The 14,952-nt window shown below is 38.7% G+C and overlaps 1 protein-coding gene across 1 annotated transcript; it reads right to left on the bottom strand.

Moving 5' to 3' along the window:
• Window positions 1-10,367: 10,367 nt before the first annotated feature.
• lbx1a (ladybird homeobox 1a) lies at window positions 10,368-11,676 on the bottom strand. The gene is made up of 3 exons (XM_060924758.1): window positions 11,351-11,676; window position 11,106; window positions 10,368-10,814 (listed from the first exon to the last, which is right to left on the bottom strand). The coding sequence occupies exons 1-3, from the start codon at window positions 11,674-11,676 to the stop codon at window positions 10,368-10,370; spliced, it is 774 nt and encodes a 257-aa protein (XP_060780741.1).
• Between the last annotated feature and the right edge of the window lie 3,276 nt (window positions 11,677-14,952).

The raw sequence follows: 14,952 nt of genomic DNA, 5'->3' as shown, positions 1-14,952 counted from the left end.
CACACTACTTCTGCCAGTTTGAGGGTCCATGGAAATATACGTATCATCATATTAAACAGTAGGCATATGCTATATTTTTCAATAGTAATATTTGGTATAATGATTTAATATTGGGCAGCACGGTGGTGTAGTGGTTAGCACTGTCGCCTCACAGCAAGAAGGTCTGGGTTCGAGCCCCATGGCCAACGAGGGCCTTTCTGTGCGGAGTTTGCATGTTCTCCCCGTGTCCGCGTGGGTTTCCTCCGGGTGCTCCGGTTTCCCCCACAGTCCAAAGACATGCAGGTTAGGTTAACTGGTGACTCTAAATTGAGCGTAGGTGTGAATGTGAGTGTGAATGGTTGTCTGTGTCTATGTGTCAGCCCTGTGATGACCTGGCGACTTGTCCAGGGTGTACCCCGCCTTTCGCCCATAGTCAGCTGGGATAGGCTCCAGCTTGCCTGTGACCCTGTAGAACAGGATAAAGCAGTTACAGATAATGAGATGAGATGAGATGATTTAATATAGGGGCGGCATGGTGGTGTAGTGGTTAACACTGGCGCCTCACAGCAAGAAGGTCCTGGGTTCGAGCCCAGCGGCCGGCAAGGGCCTTTCTGTGTAGAGTTTGCATGTTCTCCCCGTGTCTGCGTGGGTTTCCTCTGGGTGCTCTGGTTTCCCCCACCGTCCAAAGATATGCAGGTTAGGTTAACTGGTGGCTCTAAATTGACCGTAGGTGTGAGTGTGAATGGTTGTCTCTGTGTGTCATCCCTGTGATGACCTGGCGACTTGTCCAGGGTGTACCCTGCCTCTCGCCCATAGCCAGCTGGGATAGGCTCCAGCTTGCCTGCGACCCTGTAGAACAGGATAAAGCGGCTACAGATAATGGATGGATGGATGGATGATTTAATATACTAATACTATGTAACAACATATTATTATCATCATCATCATCATCATCAACAACAACAAAAGGTTTAGTAATGAACAAACCTGGTTGCAAAAATAGCGAAACATAAGCAAAAATAGGCTATATGATTTAAAATAAAACCATTTTGTTGAATGTCTACACTGTCAGAAACAGGGGTACAGGAGGAGTCCATTTCTGTCCCCCCCCCCCAGTCTACAATAATGTACCCCCTAGGGCTCATTATTGGACTTCAAGGTAACTTATTGTACCTGTTTGGGGCCAAAAAGGTACATATATGTTCCCAAGCAGTATATAAAGGGTACAAATCAGTACCTTAGAGGGTACTACCACAGTTACAAGACGTTGTACCCCGAAAGGTACAGGAAGGTACTTTATTTTCTAAGAGTGTCTTTAATGTCTCATCACACTTATAGCCTATCATGACAGGACAAAAAGGGATGCGACATCAAGAAATAGAGGATGAATAATTACAGCGTCTATGTGGGTATCCAGTTAATTAGCACGCACATGCTCTGTTCATAGAGTTTATTTACTCTTATGAAACTATTTTTATGGCTTCCAGTCGAAGAGCTACAAACCTGTGCTGTGCCACTGTGCACCCGGTGTGTACTCTGGCAGAACCTATAACTATCTTCATTGTTCAATCTTACATGAAGAACCCATGCTATCACACAGCCTGCTACAGACTTCTTATGGGATCATCTCGTACAGTGTGGGAAGTAATAATCGTAAAAGACTGCTGGAATCGCACAGTGTAAACCTGGATTGGGTCTCCAATCAAGTATCAAGTGTGCCTCCAATTTGGCTGTAATGAAAGCCTGCAGTCACACTGGCCCTTTGTGGATAAGACTGAAGATCCTTGGTTTACCTTATGCGTGCAATACGTGTATTTTCAGGTGCATTTGAACTAATCCTCCACTAGATGGCGATGAAAGTCCATGATCACATGGCACAGTTCTGCCTGGACAAAAAGTGAGACTGCGCCAAAACCCGACAGAAATATCTTCCACACGGTGGCACCCTCGACATTCATCTGACCTGGAAATCTACACTGCTGTCTATACGTCTTCTTCAGTCTAGAGCACAAGCAAACATCACGTGGGAAACTAATATTATGCTGATTGTCCTGATTAATTCATGTTCTAATTCATTATTGGATTGTATCATTTAACTGGAAGTGTGACACAGTGTATTAGATGCTCCACATGTGTCAGTGCAACACAAAGTCAAGCATCTCTAGGTGTAAATCAATAGCTATGTTCAAATCCATTTACCATTCTGAGGTTCAAGATTGTATTGCCAAACAATAGTGCCGGTGGTAATTCATTCATTCATTAATTAATTCATTCATTCATTCTCTATACTGCTTATTCATTGCAGCTCATGGGTGAGCTGGAGCCAATCCCTTCTGACATTGGGTGAGAGAGTACACCCGAGACAGGTTTCCAGTCTATTCTGGGGCTAACACAGAGACACAGACACCCATTCACACTCACATTCTCACCTATGGGTAATTTAGAGTAGCCAGTTGACCTAATCAGCATGTCTTGGACTGTGGGAGGAAATCGGAGCACCCAGAGGGAAACCCAGACAGGCACAGGGAGAAAATGCAAACTTGAACCTAAAACTGGCTTAACCACTGCATTGGTGGTGATTGAGTTTGGTAAAACTCGACAATTAAAAATACACAGTAAACAAGTCCAGGACAAGAAAAGGGTGCTAGAAATGTACAACCCCGATTCCAAAAAAAGTTGGGAAAAAGTACAAATTGTAAATAAAAACGGAATGCAATAATTTACAAATCTCAAAAAAGAATCTCTGTGCGTAAGGGTCAGGCCGGAAAAACCATACTGGGTGCCGCTGATCTTCGGGCCCTTAGACGCCACTGCATCACATACAGGCATGCTTCTGTATTGGAAATCACAAAATGGGCTCAGGAATATTTCCAGAGAACATTATCTGTGAACACAATTCACCGTGCCATCCGCCATTGCCAGCTTAAAACTCTATAGTTCAAAGAAGAAGCCGTATCGAAACATGATCCAGAAGCGCAGACGTCTTCTCTGGGCTAAGGCTCATTTAAAATGGACTGTGGCAAAGTGGAAACTGTTCTGTGGTCAGACGAATCAAAATTTGAAACTTCTTTATGGAAATCAGGGACGCCGTGTCATTCGGACTAAAGAGGAGAAGGACGACCCAAGTTGTTATCAGCACTCAGTTCAGAAGCCTGCATCTCTGATGGTATGGGGTTGCATTAGTGCATGTGTCATGGGCAGCTTACACATCTGGAAAGACACCATCAATGCTGAAAGGTATATCCAGGTTCTAGAGCAACATATGCTCCCATCCAGACGACGTCTCTTTCAGGGAAGACCTTGCATTTTCCAACATGACAATGCCAAACCACATACTGCATCAATTACAGCATCATGGCTGCGTAGAAGAAGGGTCCGGGTACTGAACTGGCCAGCCTGCAGTCCAGATCTTTCCACCCATAGAAAACATTTGGCACATCATAAAACGGAAGATACGACAAAAAAGACCTAAGACAGTGAGCAGCTAGAATCCTACATTAGACAAGAATGGGTTAACATTCCTATCCCTAAACTTGAGCAACTTGTCTCCTCAGTCCCCAGACGTTTACAGACTGTTGTAAAGAGAAAAGGGGATGTCTCACAGTGGTAAACATGGTCTTGTCCCAACTTTTTTGAGATGTGTTGTCATGAAATTTAAAATCACCTAATTTTTCTCTTTAAATGATACATTTTCTCAGTTTAAACATTTGATATGTCATCTATATTCTATTCTGAATAAAATATGGAATTTGAAACTTCCACATCATTGCATTCCGTTTTTATTTACAATTTGTACTTTGTCCCAACTTTTTTGGAATCGGGGTTGTATGTACATTAATACTTGAGACAGGGAATGCAAAATTAGCAGACTCATATGTGCCACATGTTGCAGACAGACTGAAACCAGTAACAGTATCCATCCATCCATCATCTGTAGCCGCTTATCCTGTACAGGGTCCCAGGCAAGCTGAGCCTATCCCAGCTGACTGTGGGTGAGAGGCGGGGTACACCCTGGACAAGTCACCAGGTCATCGCAGGGCTGACACATAGACAAACAACCATTCACACTCACATTCACAACCTAACGGTCAATTTAGAGCCACCAATTAGCCTAACCTGCATGTCTTTGGACTGTGGGGGAAACTGGAGCACCCAGAGGAAACCCACACAGACACGGGGAGAACATGCAAACTTCCACACAGAAAGGCCCTTGTCAGCTGCTGGGCTCGAACCCAGGACCTTCTTGCTGTGAGTTGACAGCGCTAACCACTACACCACCGTGCCGCCCACCAGTAACAGTAGTACTAAGTAAAGTACATGGATAACAGTATTGACATTAATGCCAAATGATTCCAATTAATACAGTATTTTGCAGTTGTGGACATTCTCTGTTGCTAGTCCCCCCCCCCCCCCCCCCCCCCCCCCCGGTTTGCTTTCATTTTAATCTACTAAAAGCAATTCTTATATTGAATTCACCGGAGGCTTAAAGTTTTCCACGGTATTTTTAACTTATGATAAAAATTTTATGACTAATTATTTGTTAATCACTGTTATTTAGAAATACTTGAAATTGTTTTCTTCTCTTCTATTTAAAGAAACAAGCTAGTGAACCGCATACGATAAAGCACTGTTTCAGAGCAAGAACTACAAATTCAAATCCACGGGCCTAGTTGAAGTGGCTGCAACCCTGAAGTCTTTTCTTTGGTCTGTGTCCCAGCCCCTTCTCCTCAAATCACTCTGATCTCATTCTACCACTCTGTGCGACAAGGCAACCATGAGTAAAGCATCACCAGTGCTACTTATCCCTGCCTGAATCTGATCTCAATTTAAGGAAGCATAAGCTCCTTCTGATCTCCATTCTACGGTCCAATCATAAAAATACATAAGGAATGATACGCGTGTCATTGTTCTAACAACTGTCTCTCGATATTGTAGGATAAAATTAAAAGTTATATAAGTTAGAAACATGCAATTTAAATAGGTAAAATTATGCTTTTGCATTACATGAGACAAAACAGAAGGTGGCTCGAAAAATAAATGAGAGCTTAATGTTTTAGATTGCGAGGCGACACAACATGTGGCCTATACAATAACTATTATAATTATGTCACATAGTGTACTTATAGCAGAACTAATAATGTAATGACATTTTAGTGTTTGCTTATGCAGCTGTAATGGAACATAGACACTGAGATGGGTAATGGACAGTGTCTGATGTCTTAAAGTTAGGAATGCGACATCGCCAGTAGGACAAAAAGTGTCCTTTGGGTATTTGTTTAGACAGTTAATTTGATTATTATTGGTGCAAGGTTGATTAGACTCTACTGGAGAATGCGATTATTTTTTGCATCCATATTAACAGGGACTGAAATCAAGCAGCATTGCTACAGCCGGATTGATCTCAGGATAACTAGCGCCCCCTGTGGTATATGCACAAAAGTATCTATGTTTCACTTCAATGTGCTTCAAGACATGTGTTATTATCTCCATTTCAGAACAAATAAAAACTTGTTTCTCCTCCGAATTCCAATCTCACAGAATAATCCATGAAGACAACACAAAAGGAAAATATATCTGCATTACTACTGCCTCTAGTATTTTTTCTTATATTACGCGTTGGGCACAATATCACACTGTTATGATGCACTAACCTAATCATAATCATATTTTGCTTGATTTGTCAAAGGCTATAAATTAGTTTTTTTAAGTTCAGGAAACCCATAGCATACAGAATGTGACATATATTAAAACAAAGCCTACTAACAAAGTTGCATGTTAAATTATTCAAACAATACCATAATGTCGAGCAAAATATCATTAGTAAGCTATGGGCTATTATATTCACTGGTTAACTTAATTAAGTAAAATTCACTGGTTAAGAATTAGTAAAAATGTAACATTCATTTATAACATGAAAGTCTATATGCTGTATTTTATTCTGAAAAACAATAACAATGACACTAGTCTACTACAGTGCGCTCTCTCTCTCTCACACACACACACACACACACACACACACACACACACACACACACAACACACACACACACACACACACACACACATACACGTTTGTCTTCCTATCCTTGTGAGCACCTTCATTTGGCATAATTATTGAAGCTACACTTTAATCTAATCTTAACCCCAGTAACCAAAAGGTAACATTTTGACTCATTCATATTTTTTTTTCAATAAAAGTTTTGTAAGCCATCCAAATATTCCCACAAGGTCAAAACTGTCAGATTTTCCTATCATAGTGGGGACATTTGGTTCTGTCCATGATATAAAAACGTGCACACACACACACACACACACACACACACACACACACACACACACACACACACACACACACACACACACACACACCTTGTGTGTTGAATAAGCCTCTTTCTCCTTTAAATCTTGGACATTTTGACAGGTCGCATTAAGATCTGCCTGCTCAGCATGAACACATCATAAAACTGGACAGGCAATTTCTGTTTTCACCAAATAGCCAGGCTAACTCGTTCTGCATCTTTGATTTTAATACACTAGACAAGCAGCTTAGCAGCAAGGGAGGGAAAAATATCTGGCTTAGGTATATTTTTCGAGTTCTGCCTCTCAATTCCCCCAGATCCATTTTTCCGTTTGAATTATCAACTAGAATTTGATTAATATGCAAATTCGAGGTGAGAAGCCTCGTATAATTCTTCCAGTGAAGAGTAATTAATCAACAGTTAAAGAAAATTAATACATATATCAATTTTGTCAGGGACACGCTTAGTTCAATCGTCCGTAAAAATGAAGTTTGAAGTATTAAGGGCTGCTACAGGAGCGCTATAACTAAAACTTTCAAATGCGACCTATTTAGTGATCAATCAAGCTTCCCCCTTAGGTTAATCTAGTTAATATTTCACCTCAAATCATACACTACTGTGACATGTAGTCTCGGATGGAGTCCATGAAAAGTTTTTTAAAGCGTTAACGACTTGAAATTTTCAGTTGCCCGTGCTATCATCATGTAAATACTCATCTATTTACTCATCCGACATATCTATCTATCTATCTATCTATCTATCTATCTATCTATCTATCTATCTATCTAATCTATCTATCTATCTATCTATCTATCTATCTAATTTGGTATGTAATTTTTAATAATAATAATAATAATAATAATAATAATAATAATAATAATATGAGTAATATTAAATAATATTGCTAAGAAACGCCCATCTTCCAGTCTGTACAATTAGACAGCATAGAGAGGGAAGCTGTGTGTGCAAACCCCATTGTTTCAGCAGGACTCATGCATCAAACTTCAATTTTCCTGGACGATTGAATTAGTGATTTTTTTCTCTCTCTTTCTTGAGCTGAAATACACTTAAGACTTGGGGATTAATTACCACGTTCTGCTCTTTTGGATTGTAGTATTAGTTATCTTTGCCACGTTTTTACAACACCTCATAAAATAAGGAACTGTGCTCCAGTAACTCGCCTGGCCCTGACACAGGCCTATACTCATGAGCAAACTTTGTACTGGCTATTTTCTATGATTTCTCTATAGGTAAGGCTATAAAAATAAATAAATAAATAAATAAATAAATCTCAAGTGTATGGGAAGTTTAGCGTGGTATCAAGTGAGCTGGGCTAAACTTGAGTTTAAGAACGACAACAGACATCTCCCTCTACTGATAAGTTAGTAACAAGTTGATCTTTGGTTTGTGCTGTCAACCTGATCATCTGTCATGCGCAATGAAAAATGTGCCAAAAAAAAAAAAAGCAATCTCAAATGTGCAAAAACATCAGTTCGTCAAGACAATAAAAGTCACCTTACTTTTAAGAGATTCTATTTTCATGTAGCCTAGCAAACTCTGACAGTGATGCAGAGGAAGTGACGTTGCTGTCTGCCTTATAGTAAATATCAGGTTGTGCTCACGTTGATTTTATGACACTTTTAAACTCGAGTAATAACACCTAATTTATTCTCTAGATGGATGATTTTCAGTAATCCGCATCGTCAGAAAGAAGGAAGTTTTCTCTGTCTGAGATCTCAATCAGATGCCTTCTGCGAAATGCTGCTGCTCATCCTCGCTCCAGCTTCCTCACAGACCAAACAAATACTCGAAATAAGGTAGGGAAACGGAAAAGAGCCGCATTTTACTTCCTCTTATTTAATAGAAAACAGTTCATGATGAGCACACTTCTGAAAAAGCTCAACAGTCATCAAAGGGCAAAAAGTAAAAACGATATCAAAATACAGATACTAATTTAAATAATATCATATATACTTTGTTAGGAAACACAAAACGAAATGTAATAATAATAATAATAATTAATAATAATAATAATAATAATAATAATAATAATGATGATGATGATGATGATGCACAATCCTCCTCCTCCTCCTCCTCATTATTATTATTATTATTAATATTATTATTATTATTATTGGTCATGTTGTTTTCTTCTAGTCGTAGCAGCCTCATTATTATTATTATTATTATTATTATTATTATTTATTTATTTATTTATTTTATTTTTTGGTACTGATTGCATTTAATATCGTAGTAAACTCTTCAATCATATTTTACTATAATATCAAGGGACCACAAAAATGAATGCGTTCATAAATATCCATTTATGATGTCGTAAGTGCCTTAAATTACAACATGAAGGCATGGGGAATGTCAGATATTTGAAGTGACTCTCCTGTTTAGCATTAAAACCAATCCAGCCTCAATATGAATCGTTTTAAACTGTTTCCCGAAAAGCCCCTCATACAAACACATAAAGGCAGAAGGCCACCTCTTAACAATCCAAGTCCTTCATTGTGATTCATAGACTGGTTTAAAACAGTGGAGTAAGAAAAGGAAGAAAAAAAAGAGAAAGAAAGAAAGAAAAGGGAGCACATTAATGGGCCCAGATGCCCGACTATGTATGCATTAATGCCTTTGTGAAAATTGAGCCGAAACACTTTGAAGGGAGGGCTAAGTCAATCCATCAAATTGTCTGAAATTGTGAAGAAAATTCAAAAAACCATATGGCCTCCAAACGCTTGTGTCCTTTTCTGGGCGGCGGGACACGCTTGTCTCGGCATTGAGAGCCGCGGGAGGCTGGAGATGCTCCATTGTAGGCTGTCACATGAGGGAAGGCTGCTCATTTGTCCCCGAGTTTCACGCTCCGCGCTAAAAATGACAGCGCCGTCGCTTTTCGGCAAACACACTGAGTCCCAACCGCCGAAGAAACTGGCCCAAAACCCGGCGTTTTCATGCGCCATTTATGCACACATTCACCCATCCAGATTTCTGTTTCTCACATAAATCTATTGACGGTAGCTCATTGAAAACAGGACTCGAATGGGCAAAAGGCTACGGCTGTTTGAAAATGAAAGGAGAAAAAAAACAGGCGAGGACAGAAAGGGCAGAGGTTAGTTAATGTTTGTAATAGTCCCACTTTTGTACGAAAAAGAAAAGAAAAAGAAACCCAGGATGCCTGCTTTTGCAGCACGCGCAGCTGATGTTCACAAAATAAAGCCTATTCACTGGTTCAGGGTCGCAGTAAATATCTCTAAAGCGTCTGATCATGCCGCTATTTACTGTAAAACTGCTGAATGAAACTGATCACTAATACGAGGAAAAAATTTTTTTTTGAAAAAAAGCATTTATTTCCTTTAAATAGTACATTACACTTTTTACACTGGGTTTAAATGGTGTCTTGGTTTAAAAGGCACTTACAGGCATACAAAGCATAAGAAATATATTCAAAATGTGACCCGTCTAAAGTGAACCAGAATTATTCTTTTTTTTCCCTCTCCACACGTTAGTATGAAATGTTTTGTAACAAAATTTTGATATATCAAACGCTGACGATTTTGCAGTCCTACATACGCATTACATGGACACACGCTGTACACGTGTGAATGCTGTGGCCTTTGAACGTTTCCGAGATTTTTCATATCAGATCTGCAGTCATTTTAACAAAAATAAAATTGTAACATAAAATATAACATGCATTATACATTTCTCAAAACACGGGCAAGTTCTCTATATGGCCTAAACGGGCAATTATAGTGTGTGTGTGTGTGTGTGTGTGTGTGTGTGTGTGTGTGTAAGAGAGAGAGAGAGAGAAAGGGAGAGAGAGATTATGTCAAGGTACTTATTTGCTTTCCTTCAGCTAACAGTTTGTTTGAAATAATAAGCTACATGATTGCGATGTTTAGATAACTGTCATTGCATAAATAAATCTGTTAAAACTGTCCATGCTTTCGAGTTTTCATTTGTCACGAGTCTTTTAAATACATTTGGTGCATTAATGGCACTTAAACTCTAGCGTTTTAAGGAAAAGGGGATCGTCAACGTTGGATTCTGCATCAGTCATCAACGTCGATTTCCTCCTCTTCGTCCTCAGAGCTGTCTTTGCTGGTCGTGTGGTCTGTGAGCGGTGATGGTGGAGACACAGGCCGCTGGCTCGCGCTGTCCCGCTCCCCTCCCGCACAGACCCGCAGGTTCGCTCACCGGAGGCGCGGCCGTGCCGTTTGCGCACTTTTCCAGGTCCGCTAATTTGGCCATCTTTTCGAAAGACACCGAGCCCATGGCTTTGGCCGACTCTACGTCCGCTTTCATCTCCTCCAGGTCGCGTTTGAGCTTGGCTCGTCGGTTCTGGAACCAGGTGATGACCTGCGCGTTGGTTAAGCCCAGCTGCTGCGCGATCTGATCCCGGTCTGCTGGAGATAAATATTTCTGATAGAGAAACCGCTTCTCCAGCTCGTAGATCTGATGATTGGTGAAGGCTGTCCTCGACTTTCTCCGCTTCTTGGGAGTATTCCTCTGGCCAAACAGTGTCATGCCGTCCTCTTCCTGAATAAAACAAAGCAACCAACACACAGAATGCAAAAAATGTGATATTAATGTAACAATAAATAAATAAATAAATAAATAAATAAAATTACACCACCACCATAACAACAGCAATAGGCCCAGTGATAGAACCTAATATAATAATAATAATAAATAATAATAATAATAATAATAATAATAATTTAACATGATCATCTGTTTCCTAGCTTTTAACAGTGTATCAGCTCCTGTTCCATCATTTCTACATCTTAGTCACGTAAAGGCATTTGGAGGCATTAAATACACTCTGTTCAGGATTCATTTGGTTAAAATTGCAAAATTGTAATCGTTACACGCGGTGTGTAACGGATTCAAACATAGAAAGTGTTCAACGTTACAGTGAAAAATCCTATACATTTATAAATTGAGTTCTGAAGAACGAAATAAAAATAGCACTTTTTAATATAAAAATTAGTAAACATAGAATAATGTTTACTGTCAAAGTGCACATAAAGAGAATCTTTCCCTCATTTGCAGTTTGGTGTATTTACCTTCCAGCGGCCTGCAGAACACTGACTTCGAGCCCTTTGAAGGTTTTGCTGGCGAGCTCCTCCAGTGCGCACAGAGGAGAGGTGTGTGTGAGCAGAGCCCGGCTGCCTAACGGGTGCGCCGCCGATGGGAGCTTCTCACCGGCCGAGAGGAGATGCGCAGTGCTGCAGAGCGAGTAACTTCGTTTCACCGACGGCTTGTTTAATATGTCCTCAATGCTGAAGGGCGTCAGAGGTTTGTTGGAGTTTGCAGGAGGAGGCAGATGGTCCAGCGGACTGCGCCTTCTCTCCTCAACCGAGGCGCCTTTTGCGTCTTCTTTGGAGGTCATTTCTTCGTGATTTCAGTTTGTGCCGCAAATATTTCAATGATTTAAAATATGTGAAATTTATAATCTTATTTACAGGCTATTGTATTATTTTGCTGGATCGACAAAAGAAAAAAAAAAAACGATTTTGAAGACCAAAAATGTGTGCAATTACATGCCCGCCAACATGGTGTAGTTGGTTTTGCCGCAGGGTTGGAGAACTTCGAGTCCTTTTAAAGTGGCAGTTCTCCTGGCCACAGCTCCTGTGGAATGGGATGAAGCTCGAAGAGCTCAACAATCCGAGAGCCTCTGAAGCCTCAGTACAAACAGCCAGCCTCAAAAGCAGCTGGAATTGACTATACTAACAAGTTATTGTTGATAGCGAGACAATCAATTATATCCAGTGGCACTTTCTCTCTCTCTCTCTCTCTCTCTCTCTCTCTCTCTCTCTCTCTCTCTCTCTCTCTCTCTCCCTCTCCCTCCCTGTCTCTTACTCTTTGACTATGTTGCAGTCCAGTACGAGCTTTAGTGAAGAAGGAGCATGGCCGGGAGGAGGAGCTCAAACCCGATTAGAATACTTAATACTCCCACTATTTCTTCCATATTAATGATTTGTCGATAGGAATTTTCGTTTGGATTGAGCATATTTAACAATCCATGACTCAAAATTTCCTTGTGGCCTGTGATTTACAAAAGCAGTTAAACATTAAATTCGACAGAATGTATTTACTTCAAATGTGAAAAAGTAAGTGTATATTATTCTAATTCCTATCCTTATGATTAAATTAGTGTTATTATTTTTGTTATAATACTGCGTCTACTATTTCTACTACTATTATTTACACTTATTATTATTATTATTATTATTATTATTATTATTAGCCATCTTAAATAGGTATGAAGCAAGGCCGTATATAACAGTTGATGAGAGAGAGAAAGAGAGAGAGAGAGAGAGAGAGAGAGAGAGAGAGAGAGACAGATCGTCCCTCTCAGCAGCTCCAAATCTTCTGTGCCATAATTCAAGCGCAAAGGGCCAGCACACATCAGCAGTAAGATATTTCATCTCTAAAAATCACCCGCAGCTCTTGCTCCCATATTTTTTGGCGATAGGGGATTTTTTTTCCTCCTTTTTTTCCAGGGAATTTGCGCAGCATGCAAGAAGGATAACGCTAAACTTCTTTATATGCGTGGAAATACAACTCAGCTCTTTCCTGTTTGCGATTTTTTCGGGTCTAGTTGGGTGTCTCTTTGGATAAAACGATAACAGGCCATTTTCACTGATAGTATAATTTGGTTGTTGATCAGTTTGTTTAAGTGTAGCTATTATTTGTTTTCAGTTATACGCTTTGAAGCTATTTTGATCGATAAAAGATGTTTTTGACTAACGCTACATTGTTTTAGCGATTTAGGAAAGTGTGTGTCAGGCCTCTGTTTAACAGAGAGAGAGAGAGATATGAGCAGTAGCTCTGCAGTGACAGAAGGAAATCTGTAAGTGCCTGTGTATTCTGGGATAGTCGCTATGTTGGCTATTAATGTGAAATATATATATATATATATATATATATATATATATATATATATATATATATATATATATATATATATATATATATATTTTTTTTTTTTTTTCCCATAACAAATACTCCTTCGTTTATTCACATCGCTTTCCAAAATTAAAACGAAATGTATTTTTATTGTAGGCCATTAATTTAGGCCTGATTCTTTTTATTTTATTTTATTATTTTATGATCTTTTTTTTAATTTCTCTTTATAATTAAAACTAAAACGTTGCCAGAATAACCAATCAAATCCAAATAGGTTAAATTCCACTTTTAAATAAATCAAAAGACGTAAACAAAAATAAAACTGGGATTAAGGTGAAACTGCACATAAGCTGTTTTTAAAAAAAGATGCAATATGACTACTCAAAGTGAAACGACTGCGCGTGCTGGCGTTGTCAGGGATACCGAGCACGTAGGGTACGTAACGTGTGACGCACATAAATTTTACGTGAGAGAAACCGGAAGACACTATTTTAAAATTGCTTCGTGGGAAAAAAGCCTGCAATTTCAGACACATCCGCTCACTGGATGTGTGTAATGTACAGGACACGCTACACTGTATTACTGTCTACTGTATTACTGTATACTGTTTTATTTTATTCTGTATTACTGTATTCTGTATTACTGTATTCTGTATTGCTGTATTACTGTATACTGTATTACTTTATTCTGTATTACTGTATACTGTTTACTGTATTCTGTATTACTGTATTACTGTATACTGTATTCTGTATTACTGTATACTGTGTTACTGTATTCTGTATATACTGTATTACTGTATTCTGTATTACTATATACTATATACTGTGTTACTGTATACTATATACTGTAGTACTGTATTCTGTATTACTATATACTGTATTACTGTATAGTGTGTTACTGTATACTATATACTGTATTACTGTATTCTGTATTACTATATACTGTATTACTGTATACTATATACTGTGTTACTGTATACTATATACTGTAGTACTGTATTCTGTATTACTATATACTATATTACTGTATAGTGTGTTACTGTATACTATATACTGTATTACTGTATTCTGTATTACTATATACTGTATTACTATATAGTGTGTTACTGTATACTATATACTGTAGTACTGTATTCTGTATTACTATATACTGTATTACTGTATAGTGTGTTACTGTATACTATATACTGTATTACTGTATTCTGTATTACTATATACTGTATTACTATATAGTGTGTTACTGTATACTATATACTGTATTACTGTATTCTGTATTACTGTATACTGTATTACTGCAGCTGAAGTCAAGTTCAAATATCACTCATTATTAAAGAAATCTCAACGAGAAAACAGACATCGAGTACCAACATTGTGTGGAGACTATAATATCTACAAACTAACATTTCTTCGTTTTAAATATCCTTCAGAGAAGAACGACTGAATGAATGTTCGGTTAATTAATTTTAGTGTAATATTAATCATGATAAATAATACTAATTCATATTTACACCCATTTTGAAAGTCTGGCAGCTTGAGTCTCAGCTAAACGGGGTCTGAGAATAAAAGTAGATGGAAATATCTGCATATGATTCAGGGAAATCTGTCATTTTGTTATAGCCTTGTGGAAGGCAGGTTTATTATTTCATTTATTCATTGCTTCCGAGCGTGAGCGATCCGATTTCACAGGCTAGTATGCCGGATCTGTTCACCAAGTTTGGCTTTTTTTTTCTTTCTAAAGACAGTAAATGATCTATCCA

This window comes from Neoarius graeffei, chromosome 7, assembly GCF_027579695.1.
Source record: "Neoarius graeffei isolate fNeoGra1 chromosome 7, fNeoGra1.pri, whole genome shotgun sequence".
Taxonomy (NCBI): domain Eukaryota; kingdom Metazoa; phylum Chordata; class Actinopteri; order Siluriformes; family Ariidae; genus Neoarius; species Neoarius graeffei.
The sequence above is the reverse complement of the archived record's forward strand: the minus strand, read 5'-3'. Positions and strand labels throughout refer to the sequence as shown.